The sequence below is a fragment of the Tamandua tetradactyla genome, chromosome 1 (genome assembly GCF_023851605.1).
Source record: "Tamandua tetradactyla isolate mTamTet1 chromosome 1, mTamTet1.pri, whole genome shotgun sequence".
Classification (NCBI taxonomy): Eukaryota; Metazoa; Chordata; class Mammalia; order Pilosa; family Myrmecophagidae; genus Tamandua; species Tamandua tetradactyla.
The window spans coordinates 203,883,729-203,906,428 of NC_135327.1; the positions used below are offsets into that span (position 1 = coordinate 203,883,729).

General features: G+C 38.4%; 1 protein-coding gene across 2 annotated transcripts in view; it reads right to left on the reverse strand.

Moving 5' to 3' along the window:
- Window positions 1-222: 222 nt before the first annotated feature.
- PTPRN2 (protein tyrosine phosphatase receptor type N2) overlaps window positions 223-22,700 on the reverse strand; it is a 1,272,212-nt gene continuing 1,249,734 nt past the window's right edge. For both annotated transcript variants that reach the window (XM_077151559.1, XM_077151568.1), the window contains 2 exons: window positions 9,114-9,187; window positions 223-2,315 (listed from right to left, as the gene is read on the reverse strand). In XM_077151559.1, coding sequence (XP_077007674.1) covers window positions 2,244-2,315; window positions 9,114-9,187 — 146 coding nt within the window. In that variant the 3' untranslated portion in view covers window positions 223-2,243. The remainder of the gene's footprint in view (window positions 2,316-9,113; window positions 9,188-22,700) is intronic.

Sequence of the window (22,700 nt, forward strand, 5' to 3'; positions counted from 1 at the left end):
TGCGGACAAAAGAGTAAATCTCCCAATGGAATTTGAACCTTAGATGAAACTTTGGCAAGAGAGCACTTGATTCTCGCTAGAATAGGGCCCCTTTTCTACATGAGGTATATTAAGCACCAAGAAGAAGGAGGAAGACGGCATCTATAATGACTTCCCAATGTGATTCTCAAACCAAACATTTGCAAGAATGTGGGCAATATTTAATAGTACAGACTATGTATGGAGCTTTTCATTATAATTTTTAATTACTTTTCTAAAAATAAAATCTCAGAGACATTCTGGACTTTAGTACACATCTAACTCAGCAAATAAAATAGCAATGCCATATAGAGTTCTAAGAAATTGTCACTCTTTGTTTTAGCAATCTAAATGTTTAATACCTTCAGGAAACAAAAGAATGAATAGAAAAATGTTGCTCTCTCATTCCCAGATAAAGACCATTCAAATATAAAATCAAAAGTTCCATATGACACAATTAAATATATATGTATATATCTCATATTGGAGGATTTCTTTTAAAACATAAGAAGTTAGAAATTACAAGTAGACATATGCTTCTTATATTCAGATAAATTAGTCTCTAGTAATGATTTAAATTCCAGCTAAAGAGAAACAATTTTGGAAAAGAAATGATAGGTATATTAAAGCAGATACACATTACAATACCATTTAAAGACATAAACATTATTTTGGCATCTTTTTTTTCCATTATACTGCTTTTTGAAATGTAATAGCTATTTAAAATAGAAAGAATAATGCGGAAAATAGCAGGATGGAAAAGCTACTGGAAATGTCCTTTTATATTTAACCCTACAAATGAAATCTGCAACATAAAGAGAATATATACCCCATGCCTTCTTAGATGTCATTATTCTGAGTTTAATCAAAAGAATTTTTCTATTTTGGGGCAGTGGGTGGTGGTAAATCTAAAGCTTAAAATGTGATTTTGGCAAATCCAAATCATTCTATAAGCATATAGGTCCATGACTGCATTTAAATGATGTCCAAACAATTGGTTAGCGTAAGGGAAGAAAGCACTTCGGTTGGTCTAAGAATCTGACATCTAAGAAGCAGCAGGTTGACGAACTGCATTTTTTCACTTTTCTCCCAGTTACTATAATCTCACAATGATAGAGCAAAAACTGTGGATCTTCCTGCATGTCCTTCTTCATAGGAAATGAGTGAAAATATCCATAGGTCTCTCCTGGGATGCCAGCAGGGCCCAGCAACATTCTCTGGGGGGGAGGGGAGGGGACCACAGATAGCTGATGGGAGCATATGCGCTCTTTGAAAATCTCAGCACTTGTTAAAACCTGTGATCTGTTCTTCTTAATTTTGATTATCTCACAGGAAAGTCATCACTAGGTATATAATTTGTTTTGCAGTGTGTAAGCCCATTTTTTAAAGTAAAAAAAAAATGCGCTTCAAGGTTGGGGTTCATCTATATTTTGTAATACAAAGGGGAAAATGTCCTGAAAATGTGCCTGGGCCTTCGGGCTTGTGGACAGGCATTATCCATGGGGAGGGAAAGAGTCTGTCTGCAGGAGGAATCTGCTGTGTAGGGGTAAAATGTGTGGTTGATGTGGGCAGTTCACATAGTCAGGGGAGTATGTCCAATAGGCCGTATATGAGCAGAACGGAGGTGATTTGATGACTTTCATGTTATTTGCCCCCAAAGCTGCTGAATGTTAACAGTTCTGTCGATCTAACTCCTAAATAAGTCAGTGGTTCCTCTTGAAGATAAATCATTTTAAAGACAAATGCCAGATGTGATTTCCACACCTGGGGGCTTGCATTTACTGCCTTGCCAGTTTTCTTTCTTCGGTCCCCTCCCTCCACAGCTGATTCATCCTGCACATACTTACAGATTACAAGCAAACACTCTTCTTGGAGACCCCATTGAATGTACTAATTACGGCATCACGAATACGACATTATTTGCAATTAAGAATGTGAATGTGTACTTTAAGGAAAAGTAATTTTTTTCCCCAAGAAAATAAAAATAATTAGATGAACTGATTCCCCCAATAATTGGATGTTTCCACAAATCTTTCTTTATTACTATTTGGTTGAACAAAAATACACATTTTAACTGCTGAACTGTACTGACTACAGGAGTTTTAAAGACCCTATTACTATGCGGTTACAATAGAAGACACACAATTAAAGTCATATCATGGTTTCCAACAACATTCAAGGGGATAAGGGGGGGCTCCTTCCAGAACTTCAGGTAAATGTGACACTCATTGCGGAAGGGCCTTGAGGATTGCGTTCACTTCCTCAGCCACCGCCGTCAGTGCAAACTCAAACTGCTCCTATGGGAAAGGGAGACAAGAAAGCAAAAAGGATGCGAATAAGAGTTGTTTTCTTCCCAACCCAACCTTTAGCTTTTTGTTATTTTCCAGAAAAAAAAATGTTTCGAAAAAAATTAAAACTGTGTGGGTCAAGTCACATATTTCAGTGGAAAGGAATGAAGAGTTCTTTGGTTTATTTACATGATAGACCCAGTGTTGATGTTAACTGAAATTTCTTGCTCTGGAAAACCACATCTTTTATCACTGCGGGAACAGCTGCCAATAGAAACAGAGAATATGAAAATGATCCGGTGAGGCTCATCCAAGCCCTGCTTGGTTCATCAGATTCGTAGATTGAATATGGCTAACAGACCTTAATTGAAAGAATAAAAGGGTAGATGCAGAAACGTGGCATTTTTAGCTTTTAATTGCCAACTGAGGGGAGTACAGGTTTAAAAAAAAAATCACAAATACAACTATTTTGTGTTGTTTTCACCTCAAAAATAAGAAGTGCAATGTTATCATCGCTTTTGAAATCAAAAGATTATTCATTCAAATCCAATTTTGTCCCAAATGCCAAGAAAGCTTATCTCATTCACAACTTTTCCTAATTTTAAATACACACATGGGAAGGTTTATGCCACTCTTAAATCTGAAAGGTACAGATTTCAAGCAAACAGTTTGCTTGTATTTGCTATTCTATTGGCTAGAAATGAGTGCATATTCAAGATGTCATAATTACTTAATCCTCTAAATGACTAGCCTTTTGCAGACAAAGAAAAAACTTGATCTCTTCTCACAGACATTAAATGGTCATTTTCTCCTCAACTCTTTACAGTTTCCACATAAATTCTTCTAAAACACTGCATTGTAACACCATCTAAGAGACTATAAATAAAATACTGTAAGTTAAGCTTTAAGGTACTTTTCAATTATACTAGAGAAGCCAAGGAAAATAATAAATTATGCATATTATTACCTAGCAATTTTTGATTAAGGGAAATCAAATCGTGGCTTAAATATTTTGATAATTTAAGTAACAGGATAGCTCGACATCCAAAAATAAATGCTTCGTTTCCATTTTGAATTTCAGTACACAATAGCAGCCTATAAATGAGCTCAAATTAAAACAACAGAAAGTCAAAATAATTTTAATTAGCTGACTCTATTACAATGGAGAAAAACTGCAAAGATAGGAAATCCAAACCTAGATTCAAGTTGGATTCACCCCTTCTGTATCCCAGGCTGAACAGGGAAAATAAACCAGGAATGAACCCTTTCCAGGGTTGGACTTTGATCTAGCTATCACTTGACGAGCAAATGAAAGGACATGTGTATGAGTAGAGGTCCAGGGGGCAGCCTGGAGGCCAGGCTGGGGCAGACACGTCTGTGTACAGCTCAGGAGTTAAGGAGGGCCATTTGTGGCCTCCATCAGGAGGCATTTTCTTGCTTTGTTTGGCACCAGCCTGTGCCTTCCACATTCCAGCCTCCATTCAGAGCACGTTGGTCAATTACATGCACCTTTCCCAATAGATCAGCCAAAACTAATGAAAAAGGATAAAGTGATTCACTCCAAAGGCTCTTTAGTTCTCAGGATGCTTTGGGATTTCAGATATTGTCCAATGTGTAGATGGGACAAGGGAGAGGAATGGTTGAACGCTCTATCTAGAATAGTCATCGTGTGCATTTTAAGAAAGGTGGTGGGACTTAGAGTCAGGAGAACTGGATTTGGAGCTTGGCTCTATCTTTTGTAAGCTTTGGGCAAGTCACTCAGCCTCTGTAAGTCATAGAACATGGTGAAAATTAGGCCTGTTCTGCTCCCTAGACAGGGCTGTGAGGATTAGATGGAAATACTTGGGAAACTAAGAGCCCAGATGCTTTTATTTATGACCCTTCTGGTTAAAAAAAAGATCTGCATGGATTTAAATAAATATGAGCTGTCATTATTATAGCCATAATCATACCTGATTTTAAAGAGAGCTAAGTAAATGTATCATCTTAGCAAATTGTTACCTCTAAAGAGTATGCAAATGATCCCCTTCCAGGGGAAGTACTTTCCCTCTAGCTCTTTTCTTTAAAGGGATTAGGACAAGGTATCTTTGTCTGTCTCCTTCAGCTTATCTTTTCACAAAAAAACTGGCCAGCCCCTAGCTACATGGCCTGATAATAAAACTAAGTGAAAGTTAAGGAGAAGGCATTAGGTGTGTGTATGTATGCAGGTGGGAGGCAGGAGAGAGAAAGAAAAAGAGATAAAGAGAGAGATCGGCATAAACAGTTTGAATAGAATGGGAAGGGTTTTGGTGAATGCAGGATGTGGGAAGTAGGATATGAGTTGGACCAAACTTTATCCAATCAAAATTTGTTGATCCAGGCACTGTGCCAGGCTGGAAAGACACGGATTCATCTAAGACCAATGATGCATGTCAAGATCTAGGCATGTGTGATGAAAAAAAGGTGAATTAGGCCACTTAGGACATTGGATGTGCGGAGTAGGAAACTAGAAAGGGTGAAATTAAAACTCAGAAAGGAGGTAGGTAAGGGAAAATCATTCATTAAGTATCACATATATTTTATTAATTATTGTTATTGGGCTATTATTATGATTTCTTAGTTCGACAAACTAACCAATTGGCTTTTATTTTAAAAAGTCATAAAAAATAAATATTCTTATGGAAAGGAAAGCATTAAGGCTTTGATTAAAAAGGCAACTTGAACAAGGATAAATTGAAGGGGAAGGAAGGAAAGAATCTGTTTACAAGATACACATAATAGAGAAGAGATTCACTCATTTTTTGAAAAGTGTTATTTTAACTACATCCTGTGATTTCTTCTCTCTTCCTAAAAATAAGTCTCCCATTGTGCCTGCTATGAACGTACAGTGACTGAAATTGCGTAGACAATTTCATGCTGATGTGTGACATCTCTTTGTATTTGATGTCTTATTTTTTTAAACCCTTGTGCTGGTGTTTAACTTTCTACGCGTCTGGATCTCATCTTTTAAGGTAGACTACCGACTTCATGGATTCAGCGATGTGTCTGATGCACCCCTGGATTATTCTTAGGTCTGATGCTTTGTCCTGCTCAAGCAGGTATTCACTCATTAAATAGTTGTTGTTTGTTTGACTGAATCACATTCCAGGGAGAAAACGTGCTATGCTGTGACTTTTTAAAAAACATGAAAATAAGATTTTGCTCTCAGGCTGGACAGAGGAACCCAAGCCTCTCTTCCTCTGGATGTTGGGTGTCAGGAAGCCCTGTGGCTACCCTGGACCTGCTCTGGATGTGTTCACCGTTTATAAACTGCCCCTTACTTGTATTCAGTTGAAAATTTTGTGATTTGATCAAATTTGTTCAGATGAACAGATTGGAGACTGTCTTCTCTTGCCTTGTCAGATTGTATAGCACTATTTTGCACAAAATTTTTTTCTGCAGTTTTGTTAAAATGAACTTCAAGTGGAAGTTCAGTCTCATGGACTAACATTGGGGAAAGCAGTAATAAATTCAGATAGAATAGAGATTTTTATATATTTACTCTTTCTTTACACCTTGAAATTCTAGGAACCGGATTTATGTACACACTTCAAGACAGTCAACTTTTTAAACACTTAACCAAAGGAAGATGGTAAATCCCTATAGATTAACAAAAAAGTGATGTTTGAGTTTAAACTCTGTTATCTTGGAGAGTCAAGGAATTATCGCTTTGCCAAATAATCTGGTTCACAGTGCTGCAATATATATATATTTTTTACTAATTTTCAACTTAAACATTAGACTATAATTAAATACATGACACATGATTAAAAAGAATATAACTTGATCTTTCTTTGGTGATTCCCAAAGCCCCCTAGTTTACCTCAGGATCACTTCTCTGGGCTCCAGCAATCTGTGTGTTACGGGGGCACTGCTTTGGCAGCCAGGATGCCAGGCAATAGAGAGTTTTTCCCTTGCAATATATTAGGCATGTTTTTTCTTCTTTTGGAAAGAAGATATCCCTTCTTCGTGGCCTTGCCTAATGATTTAGGTCAATACCAAAATCAGTTTACGTTCCCTGGGCATACCTATACCACCTGGTGATGGAAGAGGCCTCCTAAAATGTGCATGAATGCAAAGAGCTAAGAAACCAGCTTGGAACGTAAGATTTTCTATAGATTACCCATGTAGCAGGCAGTGAGGCTGATGTGTAATCAAGATTTAGCCAAAGATAGAACTAAAATTTCCACTTCTGCCTATAAAAATGTTCTTGCTCATTTCCGCTTTTAAGGCTTTTCTGCCCCAGTTATGAGCCACTTGAAGCTCTGGGGCAGCTGGTGGTTCTCAGGTGCAGAAACAGGACTACTAGGGAAAGTGGCAATGGATCCTGAGCTCTTAGATTTGAGAAGATCCCTTGTGGTCAAGATTCCTAGTTCTTAGACGTGACAAGATCTGCTGTGGTACAGCCATTGGAAATACAGCATAGTGGATCATTCTAGTAAGAAGGACCATTCTATGGGACACAAAACCTCTGGGATACTTGTCACCTGAACCACATCCTCTCTTAGCAGTTGTCATAACATTTATAAGCAGGCTGTGGCAAAACTATGACAACAGAGAAGACATATACATGGCCTCAAGTTTCTCCAACAAGATACTTAAAAATAATAAGGAAAATGGCTTACAGTGGAGAAACCTTGCAGAGACAGCCTTAACCAAAGGATCAAAGTCAGTCTGACTAGTAATGAGCATATGAACATCACAAGTCTCCTTACATAATGCACTGAGAAGGGGTAATGTCACCTCTGTGTGGTTCCTGCCAAAAAATGCATAATCTGAATTCAATCATGAGGAAACATCAGACAAACCCAAATCAAGAGGCATTCTGCAGAAACAAAAAGCACTGGCCATTTTTCTTTAAAAGTGTTAAGGTCATGAAACTGTCCCAGATTAAAGGAGATTAAGAGAACGTGACAAATGCAATGGGTGATCCTGGATTGGGTCGTGGCCCAGAAGAAGGTCACTGGTGGGACAATTGATGAAATTTAAATAATGTCTATAGATTAGTTAACAGTATTGCATCAGTGTCAGTCACCTGTTTTTGATCTTTGTACTGCAGCTTGTAAAGTGTTAATATTCGGAGAAGCTGGGTGAAGGATAAATGGGAGTTTTTTGTATTATTTCTGCAACTTTTTTGCAAATCTAAAATATTGCAAAGTAAAAAGTTAAATTTTTAAAAAAAATCTAAAATATGCCGTGGTTTACAAAGTATCTTCACAATAATCACATAGGATTTTTGTAACAATCTGTGAGTTATAGAGGACAAAATGAAAGAGGAAGAAAGAGAGTAAGTGACACACAGCTAGTTAAATTGTTTTATGTTGCCCTTTACAATTTCTAAACTATCTACTCTCTTCCCCAGACATTGGTACATTGAGTCTGAAACAAGACAGGAAGGAAAGACATAATGTCCAGATGAAAAGACCAAAGCCAGAGTAGAATTCTTGACTCTTTAAAAGGGTTTATTCTGGCTTTATTTAGGATAGATTTATGATTCTGTATGAGAGAATTAGTTAATTTTGCCTGAATGCTTGGGGTTCACACTGGAAATGTAGAATAAGCCAAATGGCTCCATTATAGTCTTTTAAGAAATTATCTTCAAGGTTAAAATGTGATCATTTTAACTTTACTGTCTCTTAACTTTTTCTCAAGAAACTAATAAAATGCTTGGGGATTTAGATTGTATTTCTCTTTCCATCAAGCTTATACACTGTACTTAAATTGTTTAATTTCTTACTGTAACATTTAGATAGAAAGAGAAGGCTTAGGAATTGCTTGCATTATATAGAGGGAAACAATAAGACCTTGGGGGGCTGGATGACTTACCCGTGGTCACAGAATTATTATCACCAGGCCACTAAAATGCAATCAGGACTCTTTGACCAACTTGATTTCACAGGAGGGCTCTGCTATTCACTATGCATTTTTTATACCATAAATTCTCTTAAGTATAAAGAATTAAGTTTGTAGGGGCATCTTTTCCCAATTCTAACTCTTTTGTGTAGGTACTGTAACACATGGAGTGTCAAGAATATACTGAAAATGAGAAGACACTACATTTTATGACTTAAGCACTTTGATGGAACAGATTGTGAAAGCTCTGCTGGACACAAATATTTCTGCACTGTTAAGGGAATGGAATATTATATTTAACTGGGAATGGAATATTATATTTAACTGGGAATGGAATATTACATTTAACTGAAGATTAACCAGAGAGCTTTTGTTTTTAACACTATTGTTGCAAACTCAGGCTTTCTGAGAGGTATGCAAATGAGCTTTTTGGGGGTGCTCAGGGACCCCAGTATAGCCTGAGGACGTTCTGACTGCCACCATCCCAAATGAACACCACCAAGGGGAGCTGAGAGGTCGACGCAGGAAATGGAGGAGCTGTGCAGAATGTTTACAAAGCTCAGAGCATTTCCCTTGAAGGATGGTGGGGTTTGTCACTTACCTCCTTCTATAAAAAATGCAATGTTCTCCCCCTTCCCAAAAATCTGGTTAGTGGAAAGTTCCAATTAACTGAATTTCAACTCAACTGAGATTTTACTGCATATTCTTATTTAGAAAATGTTCGAATTCTGTTGCAGGGCTCACCAGCCAACCTCTTAGAAAGGGCACAAATGCCTCTCCACCCTAAGTATGATGGGTTTGGAGGAGAGTCAAAGCAGAGCAATCAGCTAGTGACTTAGGTTAAATTAGGCCTTATCCTCTCTCTTCTTTCACGAAAACAACCGCTGAGAGACACCTTTAATGCATTTAAAATCCCAGAGGATTGATTGACAGTACCTTTGTCTGGACCATGCCTGGTCTCTGGTCCCTCAAGTGCTCCAGGGTCGCAGCAATATCAATCTCTTTAGCACCTGCAACAAATCACAAATTGGGCTGAGTTCAGAGCATGAGATAATCCACGCTGCATCTGTCAATCTCCTGCTATCGGGGTTCCCTTTGGGCTAACAGGCCAATTGAAAATTATTACACTCATCCCTCAGCAGACTTGGCAGGCAGCTGCAATTTCAGTGTTCATATAGAAAAATAAAGCAAGGGCGGTTTTCATTAGCATTAATTCAAGAAAGCTTGGTTGAAATATTGTTATAAGATGCCTATATAGATACTTAAACAAATCATCACTATTAGAAACTGAAGCTTTATTAGTTCTTTTTTCTTTGTTTTGGTGGCATTTTGAAGAATGTTTTGAATCATAGAAAGCAGTATATAAACTTTAGTTTTAATTGTATAGGATTTTTTTTAAATTTAAGGAAATAAAAAATTAGACTCGCTCATCTTTTAAACCGTAAGATTAGCTTTCGAATGAAGAGTTCCTTGCCTTTTAAAACTGTTTTCTGAATTTTAAGAAAAGTGAAAATGCTCACCATTATATCCTCTGGCTGGCAGTTTCACTGAGACTGCCCTCCTATGGAAAGCATCTATTTTATGTAAGGTAAGGCTGGTTTCATGGGGATAATTTTATTTGAGTTTTACAATTTGACCTTTTCATTCACTGAGCACATATTCTTGTTTTCCCATTTTTCCAGGTCCTAAGATTTCTAGAAAGGTAACGAATAAGATAGGATCCCAAGCTCTCAAGCATCTTAGAGTTTAGAGGGAGATAAGACACATCCCTCAACAAAAGTAATGCAAAGTATTGTGGGAATTAGAGGAATAAGGGCAAGAGATCACTTCTGAAGTAGATTAGGAACCCATTTACCAACTCCAAACAGGTGGCAGGCACCTCATGTGTATCATCTGAGCTCGACTTTACCACCATATCCAAAGTGCAAATAAATCATCATCATCCCATGTTGAGGAGACAATCAAGGCTCCTCAAGGTTGAATGGCTTATCCAAGGTCATGCAGAGAGAAAGTGACTGTACTTAATCAGAGCCCAATAACATGAAGCAGAATGGGGCAGGGTTTGGAGGGCTTTGAAGAGCAGAGCAAGACCGAGCTGAGCACACAGAGAACTCCATTCCTTTCTAGTCCCAGTAAAACCTCTTAGTGTGACTTGAGGCAAAGGATCTGAATCTGGCTGCACATCAGTTCACGTAACCATAAAATCTGGAAAATTAATCTGAAAATTTCTAAGATGACCTCAATTAAAAAAAAAAATTATTTGGCCCTACGGCTTTACTTGGGTGGCAATTGAGAAGCCAGTGATAATTTTTGGAGCATGGCAGTATTGTGATCAAAATTGCTTCTAGGAGATCATTCCGATGGCACTTTGTGGAACGAGAGGAGGTGGAATAATGAGGTTACGTCAAATTACCTCGGAGAAAGAAAGGGTTTGAATTCGAAGCTGTGGCAGCTAGGAAGAAAAGGTAGGGCTAGTTGGGAGGCAGTGGGGAGGAAATAAATGCTAACAAAATGTCAGATTTGCATAAACGGAAAACAAAGCAAAAGTACTGAGAATCTGGCAGTAAGGATTGCTTTGCAGCAGGGTGGTTAGGAGTGTAGATCGAGGAGAACAGCCTGATTTGTGCTGAATCCTCACTCCGCCAGCCCTGTGACCTTGGATAAGTCACATGGCCTTCTAAAGTCTCAGTTTCTCCATCTTTACAGTGAAAATAATAGAAGTACTGGCATGTCATAGGGTTGTTGGGACAGTGCTTGGCACTGTAAGCCCTCAGTAATTGGCACTAATTATTATTAGATCTAAGCCAGGAGTCTTTTTAGTTTTGACCTATTAGAGAATGATCACCACTCTAACTGTTATGGAAACACTGTAAGAATCCACCAACTCTTACATAGGTGTCTTTTTAAAAAGGATAAGAAATTTCCCTTTTGGAACAGCAGACCATCACCCAGTGAGTTCAGGGAGTTACCTGTCTTTACACTGAGAAATCTTCATTTAAGCAAAAGACATGGTTCATATGTTTGCTTAATTGCTCCCCTTTAGTTGTAAAATGTTTTCAGAAGTTGACAAGGCCACAATAAATGCAATCTTTTTTTGAAAGGAAATCTCTGGATTTGAAATAATCTGAAGCAAACTATGGGTTCTGTTCTGCTAACAAATGGGTAAATAGGAAAGGGAGGGAACTAAATAGACTTCAGAATGTGCTGCAGCTTCAAACTACCACCCAGGCCAGCTGTGTCATCTCTTCGGTGATTTTAGGCTTGAGCAACCTTTTCCTAATTTTCCCAAAGTAACAACTGGCAATTAGTGCTTATATAGTTGAATTATAGTAATAGTTATGCAAAGACATTGACTTCCATGTAAAACAAATTTACCTTAAGAAAGTTAAGATCTGAGAGAGAGAGAGAGAGAGAGAGAGAGAGATTTATCTCTATTCCATAGTATAAAGTTCTTGATCTTCGGCCATTCTTATCAGAAATATCCAGCAATCATGTGTAGCAGCCATAACTGGATCCTTTGCAAGAGGGGCCACTCTTGGACACATTATACACAGAGCTTTTGCTCTCAAGTGTGAAAAATGCCTCAACTATAGACAGAACTACAAATAGCACTGCAATTTATGTTCATCTTTCAAGCACCTCAATTTTGGATAAAAAGTTTCAAGTTGAAACCTGGAACACAAAGAGAGGTAGGACACATCCAAACTGAGGACTCTGTAGTTTGTCTCTTAAGAAGTTTTTGGAAGAATTACTAAAATTTTCCTATTGAATTATGTGCAAAAATAACATTATAACAAAAAAATATCCCATAAATACTATCAAAAAGTATGAAAAATAATTCTATGTATAATGAAATTATTCTATTGGCTGTCCATCTGCCCTATCATTTAGGAGGGAAGTCATTCTGCTAAATTGTTGATAATATTAATAATTATTCATAAACTGAAAAAATGTGTACGTTGAATGTACCTCTATGTTATATAGAGGTCTCATAGACATCATGATTTCAGGACATTAATAAGATGTGTGGGGAACAGAATGAGCCCAGATACAAAGACTATGAATATAAAAAAGAAATGACTTTTTGTTCTGTTTACAGTAAAGAGAATTCTGTATTTTATGTGTCTTTTAACATTATCCTACTGTGGATTGGGAACTGGGTCACTTTAAAGGACATGTATTAAGATTGGTCTTGAGTAATGAAAAGGCAGCTAATGCTGAAGTTGCAGCTGGAGTGTTGAGTGGTACCATATGGTGTAGAAAAAGTGTGCGCTTTGGTGTCAGAGGTCTGGGTTCTAATCTCATTTTCTCTCTTCTGTTCTCTGTGAGCTCTGGCAGCTCAGTCACTCATTCTTCACCTCTAATACAGGCCATGTTTCGCCTGCCTGAAAGCGTCCTTGTAAGGATCCAAAGAGATGATACATGATTACTCAGTTTATAGTCCATATTAGATGCTCAACAAATGATATTACAGAGTCCATCAATGACAAACTCTTCTGAGAGTAGAAATACATCTGAAAAATTATATTATATGCTAGCTTCCACTAATGAGGACAGCTATTTAGCTTCTACACCATCAGCTCAGCTTTCTGACCTATAAGTCATGAATTTTAGGAAAATTAGGTATGGTATAAAGAGTCCAACACAACAAAGAACATCTTAGCCCCTCCAGAACACAATGCTGAGGCATTCATATGGGAAACAGACTTTGCAATAAAAACAAAACAAACCTTTCTGCTTTTTAGGTTGTCTAGGGTACTTTCTTTATGTCATTCAAACAGGCTTAAAAAGTCTTTCAACAGCTATTTTATTCAGAAGTCTGTCTGTATGATAAAACTAGTATTGAAGTCTTAAATACCCTACAGTCACTCTTTGGAAATCACTCCATGGAATTATTTCTTACAGAATTCTGGTTAGGGACATATGAAGTTATTAAGAACTGTAATTGGTATTGGTCAGGAAGAAGAGGTTCTCTCTTCGTCGTTGGCAGATATCTATGCGGGGAATAATTGCTGATGGTTGTCTCTCTGAGCTATGGCACGATCCTTTGATAAAATGCCAGGAATAAAGTCTCTTTCTTATTTTATTACATTGTGACACCCTTTTGGACTATTGTTTGTGAGGGGAAGTGAGAGAAAGGAAAGAGAAAGCCTAATTAGTTATCCCCAGACAAGGTATTTAAAATATGAAACAATGCAGGAGAGATATCTCAAAATTGCATTTAGCCTGAAACCAAAATTGAACAGTGGAGGAAAGCAAATTAATGCTTAAAAATGTGGAATTTACTAAAATTAGGTAAGTAATGGATTTATTAAGTAAAATCAATTGTCTGATATGGATGGCTAATGTCTCCTTCTATACCGGTATTAAGACTAATTAGTTATTTGAAATGTGTAGAGAGAGAGAGAGATGTTTTAATAAAACTCACATATGTGATCTTTTATAAGGGATAGAAAGACATAAGCAATAGGAATGCCTGGAACAGGCATTTGATCCTGCCATTTCAATGAACTCTCTGAACATCAGAATTACTACATATTACATGAAACATAAAATCTGTATTTATAAAACAGATCCACTGGGGTTGGGAGGGTGGGGTGGAGTGGGTGTTCCTTTCTTTACTTCATAAAGCCTTTAACGAATGTAAAAGAATTTATTGAAAGTCTCCAATATATAGGATGCTCGCCCTAGTGCATTTAAAATAGAATTCTTGCTTTAAAAATCCAATTTTGCTTATAGTATAAAGGCGCAGCCAAGTAATACTAAGGTTCCAAGTGAAGAGACTTATTGGCTGTGATGCTCCAGTCAAAAAGCATGTAAATAGTTGACAATTGTAACATGTGCAAAGAAAATCCACAGAGAAGGAAAGATGGGAGCAATACAATCTTAACATTGGATATAGGGTAACTGTAAAGTGTGATCCAAGGGAGAAGTTTCAGGTATTTTCTATTTAAAAAGCATCATGATTATTCAACTGCTAGAGAGAGGCAATACACTTATCAAAGTTGCACTTTCAGTTAATTGACTGCCTTGAGGTTGGTGATTTCATGAATGTATAGTAAAAGTGGATGCAAACTGTGCATTTTGATCAAACACTAGAGTATGTTGGATGTTAGTTGAGTCAAATTTCTCCCTTAGGCCTGGATGGCTTCCTTTTTACCCTGGACACCTAGGAAGAGCCATCTTTCACACGGCTAGCGGACCAGTTAGTGTGCTGCAGATACAAGGCACTACATGGTTTGCTGGCATCCTAAAAGAGAATGGCCCACTAGGGTACCATTTAACGTGCTGCTCGATAAATATTAATTGCTATCACTATTACTTTCGAATTTACTCAGGGTTCATTGGTTTAGAAGTTTACATATCGGTTGAACACATTTTTAAAACAGCAGAGGTTTTTTTTTAGCTTTAGAAAAATAAATATTAAACAAAAACATTAAGAGAACATTAGTATTAAAGTATTAAAACTATTCTTTACAATGAAAGAATCAATTTGAAGCTAAAGGAAGACAAGCATATATATCATCAGTGCCTCTTTACAAGGTTTGCTTCGATTTCTCTTGTAAAATCGAAATTATTGGTTGAGCGAGGCATGTAATTCAACTAATTTCATTAAATCAAAACGCTTCAAGGTAAGCAGGAATGTATGTGGCCTGGAATTCACTATGGAGAAGAGCATCATTACAACCTCAGAACAGTCATTCTTTAGCATAGGTTCCAATAGCATGTTTCAGTAATAATAATTTAATAAAATAAACAAAGTTTATTACATTCTTTCTTGCCCAGAAGGTTTGCAAAGTGCCAGGGTATAATACATTGTTTTTCCTTAAAAGAAAAAAAAGAGGTGATATGTATGAAATCTTCAAGACAGAGGGACCTTTATTTTGCTTGAGTAAATTTTCTCAATTCCACCTTCTGGAAGAAGTGAAAAAATGCTTTGCTCCTAGGTAAATAAATTTTCAAAGAATAAAGGTGATTATTATGAATCCAAAATTTAAAGTGTCGGATAGTTCACAGGCTCTAGGAGGAGGATGTTAGAACTTGTATGATCCATCCAGGTATGTTTTCTCTTTTGTTTTGTGCCCACAGTTTTGGGAGGGATGGAGAGTGAAGATACCATATTTCTGGCCCGCTATGACAACAGAATGAATGTCAGATGTCACAGCTAGAGTTTCCAAATGTTCAACAGAACTTCTGGGACATGGCTCCAAACAACATGGATCAGAGATACTCTGGATTACGCCACAGTCCTGGGAAATCCATACAGCTAAAGTGCAATGTATTGACATCGATTCAATCCTAATCTATTGACATAAGTCTCACACACACTCTCCTGGGTTTTCTGTGATGAGCAGTTTTTACTTCATCAGTTTTTCCAGATGATCTTAATCAAAGTCATAAATGTTACAAACTAGGGAGATTTTCTGCTGACCTTCTGGATAGATTATATTCTGCATTTTGCAACATTTCTCTGAGATCCGACAAGACAAATTAGCATCATATTCAGTTGAAAATGAAGTATACCGAACCCCCCCAAAAAAAGCTAGATATTTAAAATATTTTTATCCTTTTAACAAATTCGAGGTCATTTGTCAGGAGAAACTGAGATGACTCCAAATCTTTGTAAAGAAATATGTTTAAAAAAATGCAGTACTTTGTAAAGTGTGCATTGTCATTTTTAAAGTTACCATCCTTTATCTCTTCAGGAGAATAAAAAATTCTGAAATATATCCTGATAATTTTCTGTCAAGTACTGGAACATCCTATAATACTATGCAGGTATTTATAGTATTAATAGGAATAAATCAGACCAAGAGATCCATATGCAAATGAATGCAAATTAGTTATTTATAAAAAGATAAAGTTAGGAAGGGGTAATTGTTAAAACTTGCAAAAGCAAATGATGGACATGATTACCATAAAAATTCTGAGCACTGTCAAAGCACTGCTACATATAAACTATTCAAATCATAAGGCCATCTGTAGTGCGTTGCTTTTCACCAAGGATTCCTTCCACTCACATCCACCTGTAAAAGCAAGAACCGTGTGCACACAGATGTGTGAACAAGAAGGCAAATGCAGCAGTCTTCCTAACAGCAAAAGAATCTGAAACAACATAAATGTCCAAAAATCGAGCACTGTTCAAATACATTATGGCATATCCACCTGATGAAAGACTTTGCAGCCATTAAAAAGAATGACGCAGACCACACATGTACTGGCAAGGGAACATCTCCAAGACACGTTTTCAGTCCTCAATAAATATAGTTTGAGTGAATTAATATATACAGTCATGACTTTTAATATGATCTATATAACTGTATAAGAAGAAGAAAGTATCTGGATGTATCTATGCCAAATTATTAACAATCTTAAATAGATTTAGGAGAGTGGGAGGTAGGGCTGCTAAAGGCAGATTCTCTTTTTTTACCCCATACGCTTATATATCACTGGAATCTTTGCTAACTAATTATGTATACATGACTTACTTGTATAATTAAAATACACTAGAAAATAAAGCCAGGTGCATGCCCAGGGGCCACGAATAAGGGTCTTTAATTTCTTCTCTTTCCTTCCCTCCAGGTTCCCTTGGACACCATACTAAAATATGGAATTGCTGCTTGAAGGGGTTTAGATGTTCTTTACACTTACCACCTAGAAACAAATTCTTTGGGGAGTTTTACTTTAAATCACGCATACAAATGAAAGATAAAATCTCTTCTTGCACCACTTTTCCTTCCTCCAGGTATGGCAGTTGCCCCTTAGGCACTACGATTCTATCTTGATTCAAAAAATCAGATGCACAGTCAGTCTCTATCCTTAGAAGGTTTATAGCCTGCGTGAGGAAATTCTTAGCTATGGTTAGACCTCAGGTTACACAGTTTACAGGAGAAATACTGAGATCCAGTTCTCCTGACCTACAGCCAAAGTCGTCTTTTCACCATTTAACTTCATAAGAAGTACAGGAGAAGCCTCAGGAGGTAGCTGTTGTGGTGGCAAATGACAGCTTGTGGCTGTCAACATTTATCCCACATATATTCTGTCTAAAATAAGTTGATGTGACTAATAGGAAAATTTTACATGCGATAAGGCATCCTATGCTGCTACTCTTCTCATGATAGCACTATTAATGAACCATAGCACTCTTTCTCGTTAAAGACCTCAGAATCCTACTCAACACAGTGTGCAAGCCACCACTAACAAATGAACAAAGCAGCTGTGCATGGAAATCTCTTTGCCCCCAGTAACTGGACATGGGATTTTGGGCAAGCGCAGAAACCGCTCTTGGGGAGATTCCCTTATGCCTCAGGAGGAGAAGAGAGTTAGGCATGAGGGATGAAACCACTCTCTATCACCTGCCCTTGGGAGCTGCCAACGAAAATGTCCAGGCTGACAGAGACAGTCCTTCCCTTCTCTGAACTGGGACCCCTCAAGTCACAATGAAGCGATCAGCCCAATGGCAGGGAGAGACAACAGACAGTGCTGACAGGGGCTGTACAAGATTTACAAAAACGGAAGGGACCAGAGTAAATGGTTAAGAGAGAAAAGGAAACAGGAGAGAGAAAAGGAAATAGGAAAGCGAAAGACAAAAAGAAGGCATGATAAGAGCTCATATTGCAAGGAAACAGAGGAAAAAACAGAAAATAAAGAAAAAAAAGTAAATATACATATTATAATTCAAGAAAGAAAAGAGAAGCAGAGATAGGAAAGACTAGAATCAAAAAAGAGAATCAAAGAAGTGGCAGGGTCTTGGGGCTAAAGGTGGCAGAGGGCTGTATTTGTAGCTACATCCTTAGTGTTGCCCCTTTATTACTCTGAGTTGTTCCAATTTTCATTTTGTCCTGAATTTCCAAACAAGGTTCAGATCTGAAACATATGAACCCAAGAACAAGTCCTTAGAACAAACCCTGAAAACAAAATGACAATCCTTTGACAAGGGAGTTGTCATAGCTCTGTGTCTCTCACTCCCACTCATTATGTGCCCCAGTTCCATAGGACCCCAACTGGGGCACAAAAGGTGATGGACAGAGGCAGCCTCCCAAGAAGCTCTGTCCTATCTGGGAAGCATCTACAGTCAGGTCAGGATCATCCTGCTGCCCACCCTCCGGGGCTGAGAGGTGTGCATGGGGGAAAGTGGCTCTACCTGTGGAGGGGCAGGAGACACTCCAACGCACACAGCGTCAGCAGCTGACAATAAACTGCCATACAAATACAAGTAGGAAAGCAGAGAGCAAGCCCTGCAAGGGTGGTAAATGGGAGAAATGAGGGTTGATGTTAATAAGGGGAGGAAGAGACAAATCATGACCTTGCACATTACTGAGAGGAAAATGAACACAGAAGGACATGCCTGCTGCCCAAGGTCTGGGTGAAAGAGGGGTGTTGACAAGAGGCAAAGGCCCTGAATATGGAGGCTAGGGTGGGGACCCAAAACAACTTTTACTACCTTCTTACATGTCACGATGGGTCCGTGTGTCCCCGAATAAATCTAGGTCTGTTATATGGGTGTGTGGAAGGCAGGCAAAGAAGTAGGACAGACTGACTAAAGAAGAGGCAGTGTGGTTCACTGATATTATCAAGTGGTGAGAAGGAATCGTGATATTCAAACAATTGTGAGGTTGAAGAAAATAGGAGTATTTGCTCCGCATATGGCCCCGCTCATACAGGGCCCCAGGTTTACGCCAACAGCAAGTCAGAGACAATGGAGCAACCTGTGGGGTTAGGTTATTCCTTAATAATGGATTGTTCTTCAAGTAGGGCAACTCATTTAAGAGGTAAATAGTAGAATTATAGGCTACAAAATAATATAGCTACACTATAAGCCCAAATAAGATGAGCTTAAAATGTTTTCCAGGAACAACTGGTCCCATTCTGTCTTGGTCTCTCCAATTAGATAATCAGCCTCAGCGTTGACCTTGTATCCTGGCCTGTGGCTGGGGCAGCCCTTGTCCCTTACTGGGGGTGAAGCCCACTCCACCAGTAATGGTCATCTGCAGCTCCATTAGGTGACACGGCCCGACAGTCTCATTTGCCAACTGGCTCTGGTTAACATATACTCCGCTACAGGGTTCCACAGGACAGTTTATAAAATACAGTAATGACATTTCAAGCACCACATGCCTGCCATTATTTCTACTGCACCAGAATAGCTCAAGGGAAGGAAACATGCTAAAAATAAACAGATTAAGAGAATAAACACCCACACTGTTGCCTTCCTGAGTACACATTTTAAAAAAGTTTAATTTCTCCACCTGAAAGAAAGTGCATAAGAAAGGTTCCTCTTTCCTCTCCCCTCCTCTTTTCCCATCAGATTCTGGACACTTTTTTCAGGCTGAAACTTCCGATGAGCTAAGGGACAAGATATTATCACTTTGAAGAAATGCTGAAGGCCAAACGTCTCTGAAAAATGAATTTTCTGTTGGCGCTTCACGCTTTTAGCTTTCAGCCAAACATGAGAACGAGTGTTTTCCTCCTCAACTTATTTTATTCTGTTTTTTCCAGGCTGCTTGTCTGAATCAGTCTTGGCCATTGTAAGAGCAACACCACGCACATCCTTTCCTTTACACCAACACTCGGGCACCACCCCTCTTCCATGGACCTGGAAGGTGGGTTCCCGACCTGGCTCCTTATTTCTAGCTCTTTCACTTTCCAACTCATTTTATCCTGACCTGCTAACTTAATGTAGCTAATACAGTGCCTTGACTTTATCACTTCCCTAATGACTCCTGTTTGCTGACATGATAAATCCAAATTTGTTAGCCTGTAATTTAAGGCTTTCCATAATCTGATCTCAGTTTACTCTTCCTGGTTTAAATTTTACTATAGTGCTCAACAAACCCCTCCCTCCAACTCACCCACTCTACTTACTGTCCCCTGAAGACATGCTGGGTGACCCTGTCTCTTGCAGCTTTGTCTCTGATGGTCCCACTGACTTTCCTGGTCTGCAATCACCATCTGTTCCTCCTGGGCCCCCAGGAATTGGCAGAAATGCTAGGGTTCCCTATCTGACTCTGACAGGGTGTATGACTTTGGACAAGTCACCAAACCTCTTTGGATTTGCTTTCTCACCTTTACAACAAAGTGGTCAGAATAAATGCTCTCTCAGGTCCTGTTTAGTTCTTTGAAAAAAAATTTGATTCAAAGTCTTCAGGTATTTATTGAGCACTATGATAGGTAGTGGGTATGCCACTCTAGCAGTAGGGACACTGCAGCAGTGCTCTGTATCCATAGCGAATGCTTGTTAGTACTTATCACCATCTTACAAAATATCAACCATACATATTGTCTGTTTCTCTTGACTATAGCAAAAACTCCAAAAGAATGAAGGATTTATTTTTCTGTTCTGTTTACTGCATATTCCCAGGCATATGGTACCTGGCAAGTAGTGGTAATTAATATTTGGTTTATCTGTATGAAACTGTGGATATGTGACCCCCCCGACCTTGACCCATTAAAATTGTAATTTCATGGTCTAACCTAATATTTTTCAAAAAAGTGAATGATACTGTGATAATTACTATGAAGAAACAACAGGCTTCCATGAGAGGATGAAGGAGGGAAAGTGTGGGGTGGTGTACATTCCATGCCAGTGGAACAGCAGGTGCAAAGGCCCTGAGGCTTATAGAACTGAAAGGAAGGCACTGTGGCCCTGAAAGAGGGGTCTGAGGTAGGATGGAGAGATAAGCAGGGACCAGCTTTATCTGGTCAATAATTCAAATGCTAGGAGTTTTGAATTAAACTCAAGTGCAGAGGTAGGCCATTCAAAGTTTTTCGATTAAGGAAAAAAAAAAAACCACAGTGATTACTGTGTGGAACAGATCAGAAGGGGTAAGAACAGGAGCAGGGAGACCAGTCTGAAAGCCACTGCAGCAATACAGGTGGGAAATGATGGTGGCTGAGTTCAGAGAAATGAGATGAGATGGCGAGAAATGGAAACAATTTAGGTGACTACCCTCAGTGCTATTCTCTGGAGCAATGTGATCCAATAAAATTTTCTGCAATGATGGAAATGTTCTCTGGCTGCCTTGTCCAATAAGGCTCCCCAGCCAAATGTGGCAGTGCGTGCTTGAAATGTGGCCAGTACGATTGAGGAACTGAATTTTAAATTTTATTTAATTTTAATTCATTTAAATAGCCACATGCGATGTCTAGTGTATTGAACATTGACTTTAAAAGTTCAATAGGCCAGAACTCTTATTTTATCAAGATATTTTGAAATCATTATATGCACTAGATTAATGAGTCAGGATGCAAAAGCATACACAAATGGGCAGTATGGTTTAATTAGTCTGGTTAACATTTTCTACTTTTTAACATTTGTTGCTTCCCAAAGGTAGTCTTCCATCTACTTTGATGTGCTATTAAAAATTAACATTTAACCACGGCTCTTGAAAACCAGTATTAATATATCTAATGATATATATCCCATATCTTACATTGTCCTTTCCTATAGTTTTTCTCATACAGGCCTGACCCCTGACCAGGAAGACAAGTTGGGACTATCACCCTCATCTGTGAGATGCAGTGAGATTGCTTAATTTACTTGAGGTCATATGGTAAGAGATGGAAGGTCCTATGTAGCTTCTCCATCACAGGACCTCTTCAAAAATTCTCTATGGAAACAGGCTTCTAAAACTCAGAAGATTTTACAAAATGATGATTCATGATTTGCAAAGTCTGGCCACAAAAGTCATTGCTTGGTTGCTCAGGCGTGGACAAAGCAAACACAAGCACGTGGGTGGTACAAAGGGAAAAGAACCTATTTCCTCAGCAACTACTCTGGGTCAGGTGTGGCGTGAAGCTCTTTCCATACATGCTCTTATTTACTTCTCACGAACCAAGTGGGAATTCTTACCCTTTTGGTGGTGCGCCGGCATTTTCTGTACCGAGCAAGGGTAAAATGCAGGGAGAAGTGACAACTATGTAGAAAGGCAGGTGAAGAAAAGGACAGAAGCGGTCAGTGGGATGTGACCTGAATATTTCATCATTTATAAAGTCAGTTCCTTCTGGGGGTAAGACTCTCAAAGTAACCACATAGAATTCAAGTGTAGAATCAGGACAACTGACATATACATATTAGGCAATTAGGCAGGAGGAAAATAATCCAATCTATTCCACTGATTTTATGTAAGGAGATGCTTATTCAGGCATAGGCTGTGTGAAAGGAAAACAGGAAAATAGATCAAATTACTGAGGATGAAAATTTGGTGCTGGATGGAGAGTCAGGTGATCATCTCACTATCTGTCCATATTCATACTTGATATTATTTAGAAAAGTACTCCCTGTTAATATAAGTTTAAAAGGCAACTACCAGCATATCCATTAATGACAGTCCATGATTCACACCACACAATGAAATTCCTATTCCCGGGGCCCCTGCCAAACAAAAGAAAAGGGCCTCCAAAAATGCATTCTAGGGCTTTTTGAATAACAATTGCAACTGGGAGACTGGAATGTGTTTACTCAGCACTGCACTCTTGCCTCATCTTGAGACCTTTTCAGATTTCCTCTCCCTGTCCAAACAC